The 19,693-nt window shown below is 60.7% G+C and overlaps 3 protein-coding genes across 5 annotated transcripts in view; 2 read left to right on the top strand and 1 right to left on the bottom strand.

The window, feature by feature from the left end:
- The window catches only part of LOC116838828 (sodium/calcium exchanger 1), a 144,049-nt gene extending 124,371 nt beyond the window's left edge, over nucleotides 1-19,678 (top strand). Inside the window, exons 1-7 of one of the 2 annotated variants that reach the window (XM_032804325.2) lie at nucleotides 7,939-8,286; nucleotides 11,951-13,729; nucleotides 15,977-16,083; nucleotides 16,170-16,294; nucleotides 17,150-17,249; nucleotides 17,468-17,740; nucleotides 18,945-19,678. In XM_032804325.2, the coding sequence (XP_032660216.1) occupies nucleotides 11,979-13,729; nucleotides 15,977-16,083; nucleotides 16,170-16,294; nucleotides 17,150-17,249; nucleotides 17,468-17,740; nucleotides 18,945-19,321 (2,733 nt within the window). In that variant the 5' untranslated portion in view covers nucleotides 7,939-8,286; nucleotides 11,951-11,978 and the 3' untranslated portion in view covers nucleotides 19,322-19,678. Of the gene's footprint in view, nucleotides 1-7,938; nucleotides 8,287-11,950; nucleotides 13,730-15,976; nucleotides 16,084-16,169; nucleotides 16,295-17,149; nucleotides 17,250-17,467; nucleotides 17,741-18,944 lie in introns of those variants that run through there. The other variant, XM_075073284.1, reaches the window with a different exon arrangement.
- On the top strand, nucleotides 2-2,327 carry BAD (BCL2 associated agonist of cell death). The gene is made up of 4 exons (XM_075073359.1): nucleotides 2-43; nucleotides 690-847; nucleotides 1,158-1,330; nucleotides 1,928-2,327. The coding sequence occupies exons 2-4, from the start codon at nucleotides 724-726 to the stop codon at nucleotides 2,054-2,056; spliced, it is 426 nt and encodes a 141-aa protein (XP_074929460.1). The 5' UTR covers nucleotides 2-43; nucleotides 690-723; the 3' UTR covers nucleotides 2,057-2,327.
- Nucleotides 2,820-4,265, bottom strand: LOC116838836 (glyoxal reductase-like). Of its 2 annotated transcripts, none has more exons than XM_032804358.2 (2): nucleotides 4,207-4,265; nucleotides 2,820-3,775 (listed from the first exon to the last, which is right to left on the bottom strand). In XM_032804358.2, exons 1-2 carry the CDS (start codon nucleotides 4,230-4,232, stop codon nucleotides 2,911-2,913), a joined length of 891 nt encoding a protein of 296 aa, XP_032660249.1. In that variant the 5' UTR covers nucleotides 4,233-4,265; the 3' UTR covers nucleotides 2,820-2,910. The 2 variants fall into 2 exon arrangements, with proteins under 2 accessions (XP_032660249.1, XP_074929459.1); XM_075073358.1 differs by lacking the exon at nucleotides 4,207-4,265 and adding an exon at nucleotides 4,104-4,196.
- Nucleotides 19,679-19,693: the final 15 nt, after the last annotated feature.

Genomic DNA, 19,693 nt, shown 5'->3' with positions numbered 1-19,693 from the left:
GCAAGCGGCGTAAGAGTCCAGACCATAGAGAACGAGCAGCGAGGTCGGACAGGAGGCCACTTCCTGCCGCCATTTTAGCTATGGGCAAATGAAGCGCCTCCACCGAGCGCCCCCCGTATCCCCGAGCCTCCACTTGACTGCCCTGCATCTCCCAGAGCCCCCACACCAGTGACCCCCGAACAGCCCCCAGAACCTTTGCACCCGCCATGTCACTACCCCCAGCCCAGTGCCCCCCACCGCCCCGCCCCCGTGCTCCCCCTCAGCCACCACACCCCAGTCGCCCCGCTGGCAGGAGGATTGAGGGGGGTGGTTGGTGCAGGCAGGCTCATGACCCCGGGGCGGGAGACGGGGCCGGCTGAGGTCACTAGGGGGCAGGGCTTCCCCCGTGATGTAGGGTCTCTGTGATTGGGCACGGCTGGTGTCAGTCCCTATTGCCCGGGTGACTGTGGCTGGGCCCGCAATCCCGGGTGTAAATAGGGGGGATTGATTGATAGGACCCCCCCCCGCGGGTGAGTGGGGGAAGGGAAATCCCAGGAGCTATGGGGGAGACTGGGGGGCGGAGGCGGGACGGGATACAATCCCAGGTGCCGGGGGGAGAGGGGAGATCCCGGGGTGCGGAGGGGCCAGGGAGATCAGCCCGTCCTGGGGGTATATGTCGGGCACCCCATGACACCGCCGTTTTCTTGCAGCGCGGCGCCCGGGCGCCATGTCCCGCCCCTGAGCATGTTTCGCATCCAGGAGTTCCCGGACGAGGTCTTCCCGGGGCGAGGGAAGGAGGCGCCTGCTCCCCCCGAGTCGCAGCGGGGACACACGCCCGGCTCCAAGCAGCCAGACACCCCCATAGCTGGTGAGACCCCCTGCGTCCGGACTGGAAGGGGCAGCCCTGGACCCAGCACGCTCATCCCCCACCCCAGAGCATTGCCCACAATGGGGGTCACAGATCTTTCCATGGCTGGAGGGAATTCTGCCCCATGTAACACGCAGCTGGGGAAGCTTCCCCTCTATGTAGAGCTCCCAGACCTTTCTGGGGGAATTCCCCAGCCCCACGAAGCACGCCCCGCGCCCCCCCACTCCCCAATGCCCAGGCTTCCAGCCTTCCCCTGCGTGTGTGTGTGTCAGTCCCTCATCTCCAACCCCTCAATTTCCTCCCCCTGCAGAGGTGCGAAACCGGATAGGGTCAGACACTCCATCTCTGGAGCCAGAAGTGCAGGATGAGCCAGGTGGGGCATTCCGGGCACGCTCACGCTCAGCACCCCCCATCCTTTGGGCTGCTATGCGTTATGGGCGGGAGCTGCGCAGGATGAGTGACGAGTTTGATGTGGCACTGCAGGTGAGATGGGGTTAGAAGGGGCAGGGGACACATGGAGAGGGGATGACCCCCAGGGGGAGGTGAAACAGGGGAAAAGGGAGGACAATTCCAGGGGGTGGGGGTAGTTGCACTCAAACTGCCAACCCAATAGGCTCCCCCGCTCCCAGGTCTCAAACCAGAGACCTGTGGTTGGCATGGAGAAGGGAACCATAAGATGCTGGGGAGGATTTGAGGAAGCTAAAAAAACCTCCTCACTCACCTCAGAGGAACCCCTCCAGCACCCACTGGAGGTGGGTCTGTCTTTCTTTCCCTCCCACACAAATTAGGTGGGGTGGCATTGCTCAGCTGGCCAGGGCCATCAGCATGCAGTGTCCATCAGAGAGGCAGCCAGCTGGCTCGCCCACAAAAGGGGATGGGGGCAGGCCTGGAGCACTGCAGAGAGAGCTGGGAGAAAGGGGGGGAAGCACCTGGGAGGGCAGTAGAGGTGGGGGGCTGCCGGAGGCGCAGTGGGGGATATTCATGGAAGAGCTTGCTATGTAGGGGCAACATTTGCAATGGGAGGAGGCACTTTCAGTGGGAGTGTCCCCACTGGGCTCTCACTGTCTCCCCCTCTGCCAGGTGCTGCCACGCCCCAAGAGTGCAGGCACGACATCCCAGCTGCACCAGGGGAACAGCTGGAAAGAGACCCTCCAGGCCTGGTTGGGGCACAGACCCGCCCGTGATGCCCTCCCCAGGAGCTCCAAGTGACTGCAGCTTCCCTGCTGGGGGCATGGGACCAGCCCGTTGAGCGCAAGCACTGCAGGATGCCAGTGTCGTCTGGGAGGAGGCCGATGTTGGGGGGAGCTCTGTATGAGACATATTCCCCCAGACAACTCGCCCCTACCCAGCGCTGGGGGTAGGCCGCTGCCTGTCTCCCCATAGGGTGACTCCCCACATCTCTCTCTGGAGGGACAGGGGGAAGAGGCTGGGTTTTTTTACACTATCTGGGGAAGTTGTAATAAAAACTGATATTTTCTATGGCTGCCTGCATTAGTTTTTATTGCATCTCTGTTGTGGTGATACAGCCACCCTCACAGGTGCCCCCTTCCAAATCCTAGGCACAAACATAGACGCCTATGCTCCCCACTGCCTTCCCTGCCCCAGCCACACAGACCTACCACCATTCCCTGTCCTGCAGCACCATCCCCACAACCACGCACGTCTGCCACTGTGCTTCCCCACAGCAGCACTGCCTCCCCCATCCACAGCATTACCCTGCAGCTACATGCACCTGCCACCCCTGGCCCCTCCCCTTCTTCAGTACCACCCCTGACCACATGTGCGTACCAACTAGTCCCCCTCCTGCAGTGTCCCCCCTACCATAGCCACATGCATCTGCCAACCTGTCCCCCTCCTGCACCACTGCCCCCTCAACCAAGCATACCTGCCACCCTGTCCCCTGCCTGCAGCACCACCAACCTCTCCAGCCACATGTGCCTGCTACCACCTCCAAGTTTTCTCCATCATCCTTCCCCCCACTGCAACAGTGCCCCCTTCCACACATGCTTACCCCAAACAATGCCCCTGACCCTGCCTCCCCCCACACATATGCACCTTCCTCTTTATGTCACTCCACTGGGGTCCCAGCAGTAGTGTCTGCTGCAGTCCATCGTCCCCAGCTCAGCCATGTCCTCCGGGCTCAGGTCCCAGTCCCAAAGTTGGGCATTCTCAGCCAGACGGGTGGGACTGACAGACTTGGGGATCACCCCCACACCCTGGTGCAGTGCCCAGCGTAGAAGAACCTGGGCAGGGGTACGCCCCTGGCGCTCTGCCACCCGCCCTACCTCTGCCCGCCCCAACAGCTGCCCACAGCCCAGTGAGGCATAGGCCTGGAGATGGATGCCATGCTGCTGGCAGAAGTCCCACAGCTCCCGCTGGGGCAGCTCTGGGTGGAACTCCACCTGCAGCACAGCCGGCGGCACCCGGCAATGGGCCAGCAGCTCCTGCAGGTGTCCCAGGGTGTAGTTGGAAACACCTATTGCACGCAGGTGCCCAGCGTGGTGCATCTGCTCCAGCACTCGCCAGCTCTCCCAGCGCCGCTCCCGGTTGCCCTTGTCGCCTTGAGGCTTGCCCTGTGTGCCTGGCCAGTGGATGAGATAGAGATCCAGGTAGCCACAGGCCAGCTGCTCCAGGCTCCGCAGGCAGGCGGCCTCAGCTTCGGCCTTGCCCTGGTCCCGCGGACCCAGCTTGGTGGTGAGGAAGACGTCAGAGCGTGCTAGGCCATGAAGGGGCAACAAGGCCCCCAGCGCTTGCCCAATCGCAGCCTCATTGCCATAGACAGCAGCTGTGTCAAAGGAGCGGTAGCCATGGGCTAGGGCAGCTTCCACGCACTGGGACACCAGCTCAGCCCCCTGCAGGCGGAAAGTACCCATGCCAAGCAAGGGCATTCGGGTTCCACTGTTCAGTAGCACAGTCTGCTCCGTGGGCCTAGGGGAGAAGTAAATGCAGGTGTTAGGGACACCACAGCCGCGCCCAGGGCAGCTACTGGAGAGAAGGCGGGTACATACAAAGCCGAACCACAACCATGCACGAGGGGGAGGGGACGCCCATGCAAGCCTGCGCCACGAGCATCCAAGGGGATATGCGTGTGAACCTGCCCCACAAGTGCGCGCAGGGGATGAGGGACTCGCCCTAGCATGCACCGCGAGCGTGCACGAGATGTCTGTGTGGAGCTGCACCCCACGAGCGTGCGAGGTGGAAGGGATGCGCTTATTGACCCTGCACCGCCCTCGCCCCAGGGAGCCAGTACACCCACCTCCTGAGTCATGCTGCCCATGGTCCAGGCCCCGCCCCGCCGGCGGCACTCCCCGTGCTCCAGGCGATCCCCGGGGCTCTGCCCCCAATACGCACTCACTCACCCAAACGACACGCTCCACTCCTCCATGGCTCCAGAGCAACTTCCTCCACGTGACGCGGGGGCGGGACCTTCCAATCCCCGTCAAGGGGCGGAGCCACGGCTGCAAGGGACTGAACTAAAGATTTAGTAAAAGGGCGAGGACGCGCTGCGCGCACCTGCGAGCTGTCCGGCGCCTGGCGAGCACGGCCTTGGCGGGGCTGCGCTGCTGCAGTCATGCCGCTCCCCCTGGTGCACACATGCAACCCTGGTACTTTAGATCTGTCAGGATGCATCGTGCATGCATGTACCCCACGCTGCACTTCTGCGCCTCACTAATAAATTGGGGTGCAGGCATCCCACTTTTTACCCCTGCAGACCTGTGCACCCCACGTTGCATCCCTGTCCTTTAGCTATAAATCTGTTTGCATGGTGCATGCATGTATCCACGCTGTATCCTTGTGCCTTGGGTACAAAACAGGGTGTATGTACCCTACACTGCACCCCTGTATACCCCTCGGTATAAATTGGGGTGCATGCTGCATATATGTACCCCCACACTCCACCCCCTGTAACTTGGGTATAAATCGAGGTGCATGGATGTACCCCATACTGCACCGGAGGCTTAGCTATAAATTGTGGTGCACAGTGGGTATAATTCAGAAGTCAGAGTTTACTGAGACGGCTGATATTCTGCTGGCCAATATTGCCTTGTTTCTTTGTACTCCCTCATCTGTTTGTATTCATCTGTTCAGATTGGAAAGGGTTTGGCAGGGACTGACTTTGTTCCGGTTGTACAGTGCTTAGCACAATGGGGTCCTGTCCTGGTCCATGACTGAGGTTCCTACGTGCCACAGTAATACCAAATAATGAAGGGTGAATGCATATACCACACACTTCACCCCTGTATGAATCCTTGGTGCACCCATGTACCCCCATGTTACACTCCTGCATCTCAGTAATAAATTAGAGTGCATAGTGCATGCACCAACCCCACACTGCATCCCTGCACTCAGCTATAAACCAGGGTGCACAACAGCATGCATGTACCCACACTGCATGCCTGCACCTCAAGGTACATGCTCAGCATACGCATTATGTGTTTTTATTGCTGCATAGTCTCTACCTGCATGCTGCCTGCTATGTCTGTGTTCTTATGGGTCTACAGACACCCCATGGCAACATGTTTGTGACGTGCATTCTGGTGTGGGCATCTCTTGTGGTAGAGCTTCTGCCTTATTGGGGTCCCCTAGCACAGCACTCAGCTCCACACCTGGGGGGAATCTCCCCAGCCCCAGGACCCAACAACAACCGTGTTACCCCCCAATCTCATGGGCAACATCTTCCCCCCACCGTATCCTGTTAGCCACCAGTCCTGACCTAGGGGAACTGCCCCTTCCCCAGCACTGCCCCATTAACCCCTCATCTTCTGTGGAAGATGGAACCTCTGCCACGTTATTTCCGTTTCCTCAGTTGACCCTGGGTGAACCCCCTCCTCTGCCCAACCCTGCCCCCCGACCATGTGACTACCCCGCCTCTGGGAGCGTCCCTGCCCCTTGCGGACCCCTCATTCCCTATTACCAACCCCCCCTCCGGCGCTCGGGAGTCCCCTCCCTTCCTGACCACATTATCTCCCTGCCCAACCCGGGGAACCCCCTTTCCCCCAGACCCCTTAATCCTGCCAATCCCAAGGGAGCCTCCCCTCCCGCCCCCGCGCCCCCCTGCTCTGCACGGGGGGCCAGGGCTGGACTCCCTGGTGCGGAGTCTGGATAAGCCTGCAGGGTGCAGAACCAGCCAACGACCGGCAGAGGACGCCCCACATCGCTTCCTGGGCGCTGGTCTGGAAGCACCAGCTTGGGGTGAGGAGCGGCGCAGGAGTGAATGAATCCCAAGCCACCCCTCCCCATGATTCCGCTCCCAGACGCCATAGTCAGCTCCCGCTCCAAGGGAGACCCCCAGGCAAAACTCAGATCCAGATCCCATTACCACCCCTCAGCCCTGAGTGTCCCATCGGCCCGCCGATCCCACCCCAGACCCCAAAGCCCCCTACCCCAAAGAAACACCTGACCCCTAATCCCAGATACACCCCTCAAGCACAAGGAGGGCACCCTCGCTTGAAGCCATAGCCCAACACCCCACCCCCAGTAAGCCGTCTTCATACCCATCCCCATAGCGCCTCCCCCACTGCATGGGAGTCCCCACAGACGCCGCATCTTCCTCACCCCCCCAGTGGAACCCCCTCATCTTCCAGCCTGGTATCTCCCATCCATTGCCCCCTCAGTTCCCCCCCCGCCCCACTCGCTGCAGCCCCAGCAGATTTCAGTGCTGACCTGCCCTATCTGCCAAATTGACCCCCAAACCAGATCTAGCAGAGGAATATACCTGAGGGCCCCCCCCCCATACCGCCATAAACCTGAATGGGGACATAATCCTGCCCTCCGCCCCTCTCCGCACCAGATGAAACGCTCGGAAAACGCCCACTGAAGAGGGCCACTCCCGGGACCCCTCCCTCACAGCGGGGGGAGGAGGGAAGATGCCCCTTCCTCCCCAACCCACTCCCTGGGGTGGGACGAGGGCTGGGAGCTCCATGTAGTTTGCAATGGAGCTGGCTAGATGGGGGAGTACCAGGGATCAGATAAGGACACGGACTCTTCCCCCTCCGTCTTGGAGCCGCAGACAATGGGGGTGTCTGAGGACTGCGACGAGGGGAACAGCCAGACAGGACTACAGAGTAGGAGAGGGAAGAGGGTGACTGAGCTCCCCCCCACAGCCAGCGCTCCCATCCCACTCCCTGCTGCGCCCCCTGCTGGGAGAGGCGGGTCTGGAGTAGCCAGGAGCTCCCTCCACAGCCAGCGCTCCCATCCCACTCCCTGCTGCGCCCCCTGCTGGGAGAGGCGGATCTGGAGTAGCCAGGAGCTCCCTCCACAGCCAGCGCTCCCATCCCACTCCCTGCTGCGCCCCCTGCTGGGAGAGGCGGGTCTGGAGTAGCCAGGAGCTCCCCCCACAGCCAGCGCTCTCACCCCCCTCCCTACAGCGCCCCCTGCTGGGAGAGGCGGATCTGGAGTAGCCAGGAGCTCCCTCCACAGCCAGCGCTCCCACCCCAGTCCCTACAGCGCCCCCTGCAGGGAGAGGCTGGTCTGGAGAAGCTAGGAGCTCCCTCCACAGCCAGCGCTCCCACCCCACTCCCTACAGCGCCCCCTGCTGGGAGAGGCGGGTCTGGAGTAGCCAGGAGCTCCCCCCACAGCCCGCGCTCCCACCCCACTCCCTGCTGCAGGGAGAGGAGTTGCAGGGCTCACCTGGAGAACGATGGGGGGTTGAGGGCAGGTGGGGAAGCATTTTGACGGGGAATTGGGGGCTGAGGACATACGCTGGAGAGAGTGTGTAGGGGGGAGCTTGGGAGGGGTAGTGTCTGGAAAAGAGGGATGGGGGAAGGAGCTGGAGTCGGGGAGCAGCAGAGGCGCAGCTGGGTTTCCTCCTCTCTTCCAAGTGTCTGGCTTGCAGGCGTGCGTGGGGGCTTACTAGTTTTCAATGAGGCGTATAGGGAGCCCCGTGCACTGAGCTGCCCCCTCCATCTCGGTTCCGGCGGCAGGGTGAGGGTGTGCTGCTGTTTTGCAGTGGGGGTCCCCTCCCCAAAGCACTCCCCCCTCCCGGCTCCGCTGCCCGTGCTAGGAGTCCCCCCGCCCCCCATTGCAGGCTGCGCGCGGTGCCCTCCCCAGCCATCCATCCCTCGCCAGGGTGGAGCATGAAGCTGCCAGCGGGAGCATCCTCAGCCTGTCCCCGGCAGCCGGGCTCGCTCCGCCGTTTTGCTGGTGCCCGCAGCCTGGCGGCAGAGGGGACCCTGCCCCCCCAGATCGGGGGGCAGCTCGGCTGGGGGGCTCTGCAGGAAGGGGCGGAGGCACAGGCTGTGGAGGGGATGGTGCAGACCCCCCCTCCTCTCCCAGCTGCAGATGGACCAGTGACTCCAGGAGCAGCCCTGTGCCCCTTCGAACGCCAGCTAACGGGGGTCCGCTCCTTTGCTCCCCACAGATCTGAGCAGCGGCAGGGGGAGCTTGTGCGCAGCCTATCCCGGAGGGGAGGTCGTGCTGCGACCTGATCCCACAGCCTGGTAAGGGGGAGCTCGGGGAGAGGGGGGGAAGCTGTCCTCCATGGATCTGAGCGGGAGGTGTGTGGACGCTGCCTTGAAGGGGGGGAAAGTGACCGGTCCCCCTGCCCTGACTGATGCCCAAGGAAGCCCTCCCGGGGATTCTGGATCGGGGTGTTGGGGAAGCCTGCCCCTTTTACATCTTTAATCCCCCAGAATTTATTTGCAGCTCCCCCAATCGAGGAAAGTTGCATAGAGAGAAAAAGGGGGGATTTGGAAGAGGTAAATTTGGGGTGGTGGTGGAGGGAGTTGGTCTGCATGTGTCCAATTCCAATTCTGCATTCCTGGGCTGTCTTGCTGGAGCGGGAGGGGGAGGACCCAGACACCAGGGTAGCCACATGGAGAAGAGCTGGCGGTGGGGGGAGAGATGAGGCCGTGGAGAGATTGTTGGGATGTGTTGTCTGTATCTTGGAATGGGGTGGGGGGGCTGGGGGCACAGGAGACCTGGCCCCAAGACAGGGGCGGGGGGTTGGGGAGATGGCACTAGGCTACAGGAGCCTGACTCTGGCTTTTGTGGATTTAAAAAAAATCTTGCAACCAGCATTGGGCTGCCCCTCCCCCATCCTATATAACTGCCCCCCAAAGCTGATGCTTCCCCCAACAAACTTCCCCCTCCCATCTTGGGGAGCTCCACCTAACCCCCATACAACCCCCACCTGGGACTCTTCCTCCTCCACAGAGCCATCCCCTCATCTCCCCCAACATGGGGTACTGAGTCTCTGCTCTGGGTCTCACTACCCCCCACATTGGTGTCAGCTTGCCCCTGGGGCTCTCCCCTCCCCCAGCTCTCCAAGAAATTCTGCTGCTTGACATAGCTTGGGCTCAGCTACCTTCTGTTTGGTGGGGGAGGTGATCTTCTCCATCGGAGGGCAGGGTAATTCCCCCCCTCCCGAAGTACTGGGGTGGCCCTGGGGTCATGCTTGAGAACGGGACAGCAAATGGAAAACATGTTGCACTGGGGGCATGTGTGCAGTACCTTGCATGGGTGGACAGGAGAGGCTGCATGTGCAACACTTTGCATGGTGGGTGGATGTGCAACACACAACGGTATGGTGCATGTATCGACCCAGCTCTGGATGTACAGGGACACTGTGCCTGTACTAATGGTGCACACACCCCTACATGGGGTCACACACTGACAATCCACTCACCCACAGCCACTACCCACCTGCAGCAGTGCCTTGCATGCTCACTCATGGCCCCCAGAGCTGTGCCTTGCAGGCTCACCCATGGCCCCTGTGCGCCCAGAGCAATGCCTTGCACACTCATCCATGGCTCTTGCACACCTGAAGCAGCACCTTGCAGGCTCATCCATCGTCCCGGGAACAGTGCCTTGCACACTCTCCCACAGCCCTGTGCATCCAGAGCAGTGCCTTGTATGCTCCAGCATGGCCCTCATGCACCCAGAGCAATACCTCACAAGTGCACCTCTGGCCCTCGTACACCAAAAGCAGTGCCGTGCATACTCTTCCACAATCCTGTTCACACTCTGGTGAGACCCCCTAACAAAGAGTTCAGAATGGAGGCACTTGGTGTGGTCTGAGGTGAAGTTCATGTTCCCCCTAGTCAGCCCCCCAGCCTGCCCACTTTTGCAATCCTAGCCCCCAGGTCTGTGGAAGATGGTCCGGTGCATATTCACCAGCACAATCTTTGCATGCTCACTTCTCTACAAGTGAAACCCTGTCACACTCCCACGAGTGCATTCTTGCACGCCCTATTGTCCCTTAGTGCACCCCTCACAGAATATTACCGTGGGGAGAACTGCAACCCCTTCTCACCATGTGCTGTTTCGCAGGACTGCAGCCTGCTTGGGAAAGGGCATCTTCCCTTCATGGAGAGGAGGCCCCTACCTCCAAACGGGGAGCGTGGAGAGTTGCAGGGTGTAAAGTGCTCCCAGGGGGAGATCACTGTTATAGTTCAGCCTCAGTTCAGGGAATGGGGGGACTCTGGGGATGGGATGGGGAACTGCAAGGGGGCACAAACTCCCTGGGGACAGGCTGGGAGGAATGGAAGTCAAGAAAGAGTGTGGGCTTCTGGGACATTTGGTGGGGTAGGAAGGGGCTGGGACAGAGGGCTCCTCCAGGCACTGGCCCCCAGCCTCATCTCAGGGGGGGTCCCCAGTTGGTGCTGATGCAGGGGTGTGGTTGTGTGGTTGTGGAGGTGAGGCGCCAGCACAGAGGAGGAGTGTGAGCTGAGGGGAGTTTGGGGGAATGGAGGGGGCCAGCGTGCTTGAGCCGTGGGCACCCAACAGGATGGAGGAGGGAGTGTCCACACCAAACTTCACTCCCTGAGCAAATTAATGGGGACTCCTAAAAACCCATTAAACTCAACACAGGAAGGGTCAACCTCTGCAGTCTCTCCAGCCCCAAGACCAGGGAGTCACCCCCCCCACACATGGACACAGGCCGAGTGAGGTGCTGGAGTGAGGGCAGACACCACATTCACAAGCTCTGCCAGGACCTGGTTGGAGAGGCACTGGTGTGGGTCTGGGCTCCCCATACTAAGCTGGCTGAGGGGGTCACTCCCGACTGCTCCCCCTGACCCTGCCATGGGGTCAGTCCTGCTGCCCCATGGTGGGGAGGTTAGAGCCGCCTAATGCAGCCTGATGGGGTTGCTGGTGACTAGCAGGAGCTGGAGAAGGCATGAAGGGCCCCCCCTCCCCTCAGTACCCTGTGGTGCCCAGCTGAGCCCAAGCCTCATTCATGTCTGACTGGTGCTGTCTCTTGGCCCATTGAGCGCAGATGGGTCCTGTGAATCAGCTGCCAGTGCTGGCTTGAAGCACTGGCATGAATCAGGGGGCACAGAGACAGAGAAGCCAGGAGTCCTGGCTCCCAGCATTCTCCTCTCCCTCTCCTCCCTCCTCCACTGAAAGAGCAGACAGGACTAGGAACCAGGACTCCTGGGTTCCATTTCCAGCTCTGGGAGGGGAGGGGGTCCAGTAGCTCAGGACCCTGGCATTCTTAACCAACCTCCTGTTTCCAGGAGGGGAGGGGGATGCAGTAGGCAATGGCGGTTGAGCTGGGATGCAGTCTGTTTTGTAGCCTCACCTGTTAAAGGTATTGCCGTGGTGGTGGAACTGAGGGAAAGATGGGGAGGAATATACCCTGGGGGATGTACCCCAGAGGGGGGCTGGCCCCGCTGTAGGGGAAAGAGTAACTAGGAAACCCTCATGGCTCCTTATGAATGGATGCTGTGGCCCCAGGACTGCCTGTGCCACCCAAAACACCCACCAGTTCTTCCTAGCCTTTCCCCTCCACTTCATGAGGGAGTGGGCACCCCGTTCTACCCCAGATCCCCCCAACCTCACAAGGGAGCAGCCCCACCCATCCCCTTTCAGCCCACAGGGAAGGAGATGACCTCCCAGCCCTTCTCCCCACCAGCACCATTGGGGGTGGGGGATAGTTCAGTGGTTTGAGCATTAGCCTGCTAAACCCAGGTTTGTGAGCTCAATCCTTGAGGGGGCCACTTTAGGGATTTGGGACAAAAATTGGTCCTGCTAGTGAAGGCAGGGGGCTAGACTCAATGACCTTTCAAGGTCCCTTCCAGTTCTAGGAGATTAGTATATCTCCTATTATTATCATACCATGTGTCCTCCTCATTCCTCACTATGCCCTCTCCTCTCTTGCAGGTTCTGCCTGCCCACTCCCACTCCCACCATGCTTCTCCTGTCCCACCTTGGGGTGTCTACCATCTTCCTCGTCCTGGCCTTAAGCCTACCACTTCACCAGGCCAAGGTGGAGGAGGGGTTGGGGGGCCCATCCCAGGGAGCATCATCGTTGGATGGGGCTAATGTCAGCACCTTGTGCCAGGAGACCTCAGAGTGCCAGGATGGGGTGATCCTGCCTGTGTGGCTACCCCAGAACCCCTCAGTGGGCGACAAGGTGGCCCGGGCCATTGTGTACTTTGTGGCGATGCTCTACATGTTCCTGGGTATGTCCATCATTGCTGACCGCTTCATGGCCTCCATCGAGGTCATCACCTCACAGGAGAAGGAGATCACTGTGAAGAAGGCCAATGGTGAGACCAGCACCACCACCATCCGCATCTGGAACGAGACCGTCTCCAACCTGACGCTCATGGCGCTGGGTTCCTCGGCGCCCGAGATCATGCTCTCCATCATTGAGATCGTGGGCCACGGCTTCCAGGCAGGCGAGATGGGGCCCAGCACCATAGTGGGCAGTGCCGCCTTCAACATGTTCATCATCATTGCCGTGTGCGTGCACGTGGTGCCTGAGGGTGAGACGCGCAGGATCAAGCACCTGCGCGTCTTCTTTGTCACAGCCGCCTGGAGCATCTTCGCCTACATCTGGCTCTACCTCATCCTGGCCTGCTTCTCCCCTGGTGAGGTGGAGGTGTGGGAAGGCCTGCTTACCTTCCTCTTCTTCCCCATCTGCGTGGTGCAGGCCTGGCTGGCTGACCGCCGCCTCCTCTTCTACAAATACGTGCAGAAGAAGTACCGCGCCGACAAGGCCCGGGGCCTGATCATTGAGACGGAAGGTGACACAGCGCTCTCCAAGCTGGAGGTGGAGCTGGACAGCACCCAGGCCAATGGAGTGGTCGAGGCAGGCAAAAACGGGGACGAGGAAGCCCGACGTGACATGGCGCGCACCCTGAGGGACTTGCGGCAGAAGCACCCAGAGAAGGACATGGAGCAGCTGATTGAGATGGCCAACTACCATGTACTGGTGCAGCAGCAAAAGAGCCGGGCCTTCTACCGCATCCAGGCTACCCGCATGATGATCGGAGCGGGCAACATCCTGAAGAAGCATGCGGCCGACCAGGCGCGCAAGGCGCTGAGTCTGCCTGAAGTGCACTCTGAGGATGATGACTCGCTCACCAGGGTGACCTTCGAGCCGGCGCTCTACCAGTGCTTTGAGAACTGCGGTGCCGTGGTGCTGACGGTGGAGCGACGTGGCGGCGACGTGGCTCGCACGGCTGTGCATGTGGATTTCCGCACTGAGGACGGCACGGCCAATGCTGGCTCGGACTACGAGTACGCCGAGGGCACGCTACTCTTTAAGCCGGGTGAGACGCAGCGCGAGATCCGCGTGGGCATCATTGACGATGACATCTTCGAGGAGGACGAGTACTTCCGTGTGCACCTCAGCAACGTGCGGGCTGCCTGGGCCGAGCCGGGGGCTGAGCCACCCCCTAAGACTTGCCTGGGCCCTGCTGCCACTGCCACCGTCACCATCTTCGACGATGATCATGCCGGCATCTTCACCTTCGAGGGTGCCTCGGTGCGGGTCAGCGAGAGTGTGGGGGCCGTGCGGGTACGGGTGCTGCGCACCTCAGGGGCCCGGGGCCGCGTGGCCTTGCCCTACCGCACCTTGGAGGGTACCGCAAAGGCTGGTGAGGACTACGAGGAGGCCGAGGGCAAGGTGGAGTTCCTCAACGATGAGATCACGTGAGAGACATGGACAGGGAAGATGTGGGGAGTGCCAAAGGGGAGCAGGTACAAGGGGGCAAGGGCAGGGACAGCAAGGTGAGGGAGAACAGAATGTGTGTGACAAGCATCAGGTGGTGGGGCTGTGGGGGAGCAGTCAGGGGGAGGGGATAGCTGCTTAGGGGGCAATCAGGGTGTTGGGTAGCAGGGAGAAGGGCACCTGATGTGTATGTGAGGGGGACAATGGCCAGGGAAAGGCAGGTCAAGGACAAGGTGTGGGGGGATCAGAGGAGCAGGTATCTTGGGGGAACCAGGGATAACAGGAAGGCCATGGTTTGGGACTGAGGGGCACTGGCAGAGCTGGAGGGCAGCGCCCAAGGCTGGGATAGCACGGGGCTGCACATCAGAATGGAGGGGCTCTGGCAAGGGGCAGAACGAGGCAATTGTTGGAGCAGCCATTCTCCCCAGTGCTGCGTCTGGAGCCCATGTGAGGTGGGCGAGCATCTGCACTTCAGCAGACCTAGGGGCAGGGGACATTTGCTGCAGCCACCTTGCAGCTCCAGATACCAGGGGTTCAACCTCAACCACCTTGGGCAATTGGTAAAGGGAAAGCAGGGGGCACCAAGTCCCCTCCCCCACACTGTACATAGGCTCCCCTCCTCCATCCCTGGCCCCCTAGCCCACTCCCCAATTCAATCAACTGTACTAAAAATTAAACTAATTCCCCCACACACCCCTCCCAGTGTCTCCATGGCAACAGTGAGCTTTTCCCCCCTAGACATGAGCCCAGACAAGGGGCTGGGGGAGCCCTGCATCTCCTGTTCACCAGTGCAACAAAGGGGGGCGGGCATGCGTGTGATGGTGGTGAACCAGTGAGTGTGAGCAGATGGGAGAGTGGTCATGCCCCCCAGGTGGGAGCAGAGCCCAGCACACCAGTACTTGGGTGAGGTGGGTGCGAATCGATGGGGGCACAGCCATGGGCTCCCCCCAGAGCTCACCAGCCTGTAGTGAGGTAGCTCAGGCCAAAGGTGCAGGGTAGGGGGATATTAGGGCTCTGTACTGGAGGTCAGTGATAGTGGAGATCAGGGGGAACATTAGAGCCAGGCAGGGCGTATGGGGAGGGCACAGGCTGTGCTGAGGATGTGAGATGCTCTGTGCTGAGATCCCTACAGCTGGCAGATAAACCTCCCTTGCTCCCCCTCTGCTTGTCTCCTCCCCCCCCACCCGCCACAGCTGCTCCCAGCACTGCCAGAGCGAAGGGCCCTTTGTGCTCATAATTAGAGAGCAGAACAGATGGCACGGGAGGGGGGTTGTTACGGCCAGTGACTGCACTGCCAGGGCCTGATCCCCGAGTGACCAAAGTGGGGGCGGGGGGGTTTGCAAGGAGCCCACAGCTGGGCTAGCAGGGGGCTGGGGATCAGGACTGAGGGGGACTAGCGGAGCTGGGAGGGAGAGCCCAGGTCTGTGAGGGCAGTGGACTGTGGGGTGGAATTGAGGGGCACTGACAGAGCTGTGTGGTGTGTGAGGGAGCCCACAGCTGGAATAGCATGGGACTGGGATTGAGGGGCACCACAGAGCTGTGGGGGGAGCCCAGGGCTGAGTGAGCAAGAGGGGTGGGATCGAGGGACACCTGCGGAGCTGGGGGGATTCTCCAGTTCACTAATAGGGTTAAGCAGCTGATTCCCCTGTGCTCTGTTAATGGCCAATGGGATTGTGGGGCCTGGAGCCGCCTCCCCAAATGTCCCAAGCCCATTGGCTGATCCCTCTCCTCTCCTCCCTAGCGTTGCAGCATCCATTAACCCCCAACCCACTGCTTGACATTTGGGGGAAGGATGGGGAGAGATGAGGGGGGACAGAGATCTGTGTCTGAGGGGTGGGTGACAGGTGGGAAGGGAGGTGTCGCAGTGGAGGGGCTCAGTGGGTGGTTGAGGGAAAGGAGCAGAGGGGCTGTGTTCCCAGCTGTTTCCTCTTGTAATTACCTGCCCTAAATTAGCTTTGAGTTGATGCCAGCTGGGAGGAGGGACTAGTCATGGGGGTGATAGCCTGGGCAGTGGGCTGATTGTATACAAACTAAAATGGTAGTACAACCTCCTCCTTATGGGACACAGTCACCCCCCTGAATCAGGAGCCACAGAGCCTCACCTGCTCCAGTTGCGGCAGACAGCCCAGGATGAGTGCCCCCCTGCTCCTCACATGCAGCAGCCTTATCACCCTGTGCCCCACAACCAGCACTCCCATCTCACCTCCCCTCCCAATCTCTCCCTCCAGGAAATTCATCGAGATTAAAATAATTGATGACGAAGAATATGAGAAAAACAAGAATTTCCACCTGGAGCTGGGGCCTCCTGAACTACTGGAGATGGGGCTGCGGCATGGTATGGGGGGGCACGGCCCATGGTATTGGGGGGGTGGGAGGGGGGAAGCCAGAGAGTAACAGTTCCTCTGCCTCTTCTCACCACAGGTGACTCTAACGAGAACCACCCCACCGAGGGGCAAGACGGGGCCGCCCTCGCCAAGATGGGGTGTCCCAGCCTGGGGGAACACCCCAAACTTGAGGTGGTGATTGAGGAGTCCTACGAGTTCAAGGTAAGTGCCCAAATGTGCCCTTTCCCTCCTTCCTCCATGTACTACCTGTGCCCTCTCTGGCTCCGCATGTGCCCCTTCTGCCCCCCATCAACCCCACACCACCCCTCCCCAATGTCCTGGGTGCCCCATTCCCCCAGACCCCACAGTATCCTGTGAACCCTTCCTGCCCCCCATCCCCCACTCCAGGCACCCCACCAGCCTCCCTCCCCCTGGTGAGCTGGGCCGGAGACGAAGTTCACTAGCCTCCCCCGAGGACATCTCCCCCACTCCGTACCTGCCCCTCATGTGCTGTCTGCTCCAGTGCCCTATCTGGCACAGCGGAGTGGGGGGCAGGGGGATGATGCACCAGACTAAGGGACAGTTGCTTTCTTCCCCCAGGGGTCCCCCCGACCCCCATGTACCTCACACGAGGCTCCAGAGCTAGGAGGCCCTTTGAGGGGCACGCATGGAGCGTAGGTGTGAGGGGGTGGTTCCCTAGGTACACCATCACCCCCCATCTTCTGGCAGATCCCAGCCTCCCCCATTGGGCATCTCGGCTCTGGGCTTTGCCCCGCTCTGTCCTGATATTGCCATAGCCTCCACACTGGGCCTTAGGGGCAGAGCCGTCCCTTGGGTAGGGCAAATTGGGGTCACCGCTCTGGGCCCCACACTTTGGGGAGCCCCACGGGCTGATACAATTAGCTGCTGCAGTCGGTCCCAGAAGACATAGGTGCAGGAACTAGGGGTGCGGGGGCTGCTGCCAATGCAGAGCAGGTCCCTCAAGCCGGCGGGGGCTGATTTGTCCCAGGCCCGCACCTCCTAGAGACAGCCTGCTTAGGGCTCTGCCCCCCATCTCACCCCTCTTTATCCCCCCAGAGTACTGTGGACAAACTGATCAAGAAAACCAACTTGGCGCTGGTTGTGGGGAGCAGCAGCTGGAGGGAGCAATTCGTCAGTGCCGTGACGGTCAGCGCCGGTATGGAGAGGTGGGGCTGGAGAGGGGAGGCTGGGGGAGTGCACCTCACCCAGGGATGGGCAGGACTTGGGGAGTGGCGGGGCGGGACCCTACTCTCTCCTGCGCCAGGGCACAACAAGGAGGTTGGCAAGGAGCACTGAGAGGGGACAGGGAGGCAGTGGGAGGGGGAGGAGGTACAGGGGGTTACCCCGCTCTTACCTCTTGCCCCCCCGACCCAGGGGACGAGGACGAGGACGAGACGGGTGAGGAGCGGCTCCCGTCCTGCTTCGACTACATCATGCACTTCCTGACCGTTTTCTGGAAGGTTCTCTTCGCCTTTGTGCCCCCCACTGAGTACTGGGGGGGCTGGGCCTGCTTCCTTGTCTCCATCGCACTCATTGGGGTGCTCACCGCGCTCACCGGCGACCTGGCCTCCCACTTCGGTTGCACTGTCGGCCTCAAGGACTCAGTCACTGCTGTGGTCTTCGTGGCCCTTGGCACCTCCGTGCCTGGTGAGTGGGGCAGGGGGCTCCGGGCAGGGGCTCCATAGGGCGAGGGGCTCTGTGCCTGGTGTCACGCAGTCACAGAGTCAGGGCTACAGCCCAAGCCTATAACCAGTCTCCTGGGAGTGACCTTTTTAGCAGGCTGGGCCCCAGGGACCATAGTTCCACTGGGGCAGGTCTGTGGCCTCCGAGACTGGGCCTTTGGCACCAGCGTTCCGTGTATCTCTCTGGGACTTCCTGCAGCAGATCCAGCCAAGCCAGCAGGAGGCTTGGACCATTCTCCTTTCCAGTCGCAATGCTCCCAGGGCATATGCACAGCGACACAGGCAGCCTTTTCTAAATGGGGTTCCCAGCGCTGAGTCACCTGGCTGCTACAGCAGCTGAAAGTGCTCAGGTTAGCACAGAGGAGGGGTTAAGCCATAGTCTAGCCTGGTCAAATCAGTGCCCTGATGGGCCAGCCAAGCTGTGCTGGACTCCAGCTCTGGTGCTCTCTGTCCCTCTCCCTCTGGTCTGTCTTCCTGGGGTGTTAGGAGTTGATGGTTCAGTCCTTGGACATCTTTGTCTTGCAAGATGCTTGTGGATTTGGGTAGGTTTGAGCCTGTTTAATACCCCTGTTCGTTCTACCAATCCAGCCAGGCGCCACCCATATCTCATGCCTCCTGCACTGTCTTCGCAGGAGACTTGCACTTATTTGTTACAATGCAAGGGGAAACTGAGGCACACATAGGCTTCATAAAAATAATACAGAAATTGCCCACTTTATCACACGTGGTGAGTGGGGGAGGGGAGTGCTGCATGCGGGGGGGGGGTCTCTGTTTTGGGGGTGGAGAGGGGCAGTCAGGGGGCTGTATGGTTGAATAGTGGGAGGTGGTAGGGAACGTGGCACTGGGTGGGGTGCTGTACTAATTCCCCTCCTGTCAGCCCCCACATCACCCCCACTAACTTTTTTCTTCCTCTCTGCTCACTCCTCCACTGATCTAACTGAACTCTGCCCCACTAATCCCCCATGCTCCACTTAAAACCTCCCCCTGCACCCTCACTGATCCTTCGCCCCTTGTACCCCCTCACCTCTATTAATCCCTGTCCTGCCTACATTAACCCCTTCACCCATTAGCTCTTTACCCTGTCCTCCCCCACCAGCTCCTTTCCCCCCCCATTAACACTTCACCCTGGCCTGTCCCCCTCCCCACTAACCTGCCCTCTTCCATTGCAGACACCTTTGCCAGTCGGGCAGCCGCAATCCAGGACCAATACGCAGATGCCTCCATCGGCAACGTGACGGGCAGTAACGCAGTCAACGTCTTCCTGGGCCTAGGAGTGGCCTGGACCATTGCAGCCGGGTACTGGGCCAGCCAGGGCCAGCGCTTTGTGGTGACGCCAGGCACACTGGCCTTCTCTGTCACACTTTTCACTATCTTTGCCCTGCTGAGCATCGCTGTGCTGCTGTACCGGCGCCGCGCACCCATGGGGGGTGAGCTGGGGGGTCCCTGTACCCCCAAAATCCTCACTGCCCTGCTCTTCTTCTGTTTCTGGCTCCTCTACATCTTGCTGGCTGCTCTGGAGGCTTACTGCCACATCCAGGGCTTCTGAGGGGTGTGGAGGTGAGTGACAGACCCCCAGCCTCAGTTCTGGGTGGGGAGAACTGTCCTGCCCCAGTCCCTGGGAGGCAAGGCATCTGGCTGGGGGTGGGAAGCCCCTCACAATGCCTGGGAAGCTATGTGCCCAGCTCAGTGCTCCACGGGGGGGGGAAGGGGGGGGAGCACAACAGGTGCTGCAGGAGCAAAGGACATTCCAACCTCCCCCATTGCCTGCCCCCCCCTCAAACTGAGGAAGCCTCCCACACTGTAGAGTCCCCTTCCTGCACCGTGGGCACCCCTCCAGCTCCGGGGAAACCCCCAGCCCCCAACTCTGTTCAAAAGGGGACAAAGGACATTTGAACTGTAGGCTACCCCCTCAGTGCAT

Source organism: Chelonoidis abingdonii, chromosome 17 (assembly GCF_003597395.2).
Source record: "Chelonoidis abingdonii isolate Lonesome George chromosome 17, CheloAbing_2.0, whole genome shotgun sequence".
Classification (NCBI taxonomy): domain Eukaryota; kingdom Metazoa; phylum Chordata; order Testudines; family Testudinidae; genus Chelonoidis; species Chelonoidis abingdonii.
The sequence above is the reverse complement of the archived record's forward strand: the minus strand, read 5'-3'. Positions and strand labels throughout refer to the sequence as shown.

What these genes read in the sequence shown, in the direction of transcription:
- BAD (XM_075073359.1), top strand. Translation starts at nt 724, where the DNA reads ATGTTTCGCATCCAGGAGTTCCCGGACGAGGTCTTCCCGGGGCGAGGG. An exon ending in GCCAGACACCCCCATAGCTG is followed by an intron (nt 848 to 1,157) that starts GTGAGACCCCCT and finishes CTCCCCCTGCAG; the next exon opens with AGGTGCGAAACCGGATAGGG. An exon ending in AGTTTGATGTGGCACTGCAG is followed by an intron (nt 1,331 to 1,927) that starts GTGAGATGGGGT and finishes CCCCTCTGCCAG; the next exon opens with GTGCTGCCACGCCCCAAGAG.
- LOC116838836 (XM_032804358.2), bottom strand. Translation starts at nt 4,232, where the DNA reads ATGGAGGAGTGGAGCGTGTCGTTTGG. An exon ending in GAGTGGAGCGTGTCGTTTGG is followed by an intron (nt 3,776 to 4,206) that starts GTGAGTGAGTGC and finishes CTTCTCCCCTAG; the next exon opens with GCCCACGGAGCAGACTGTGC.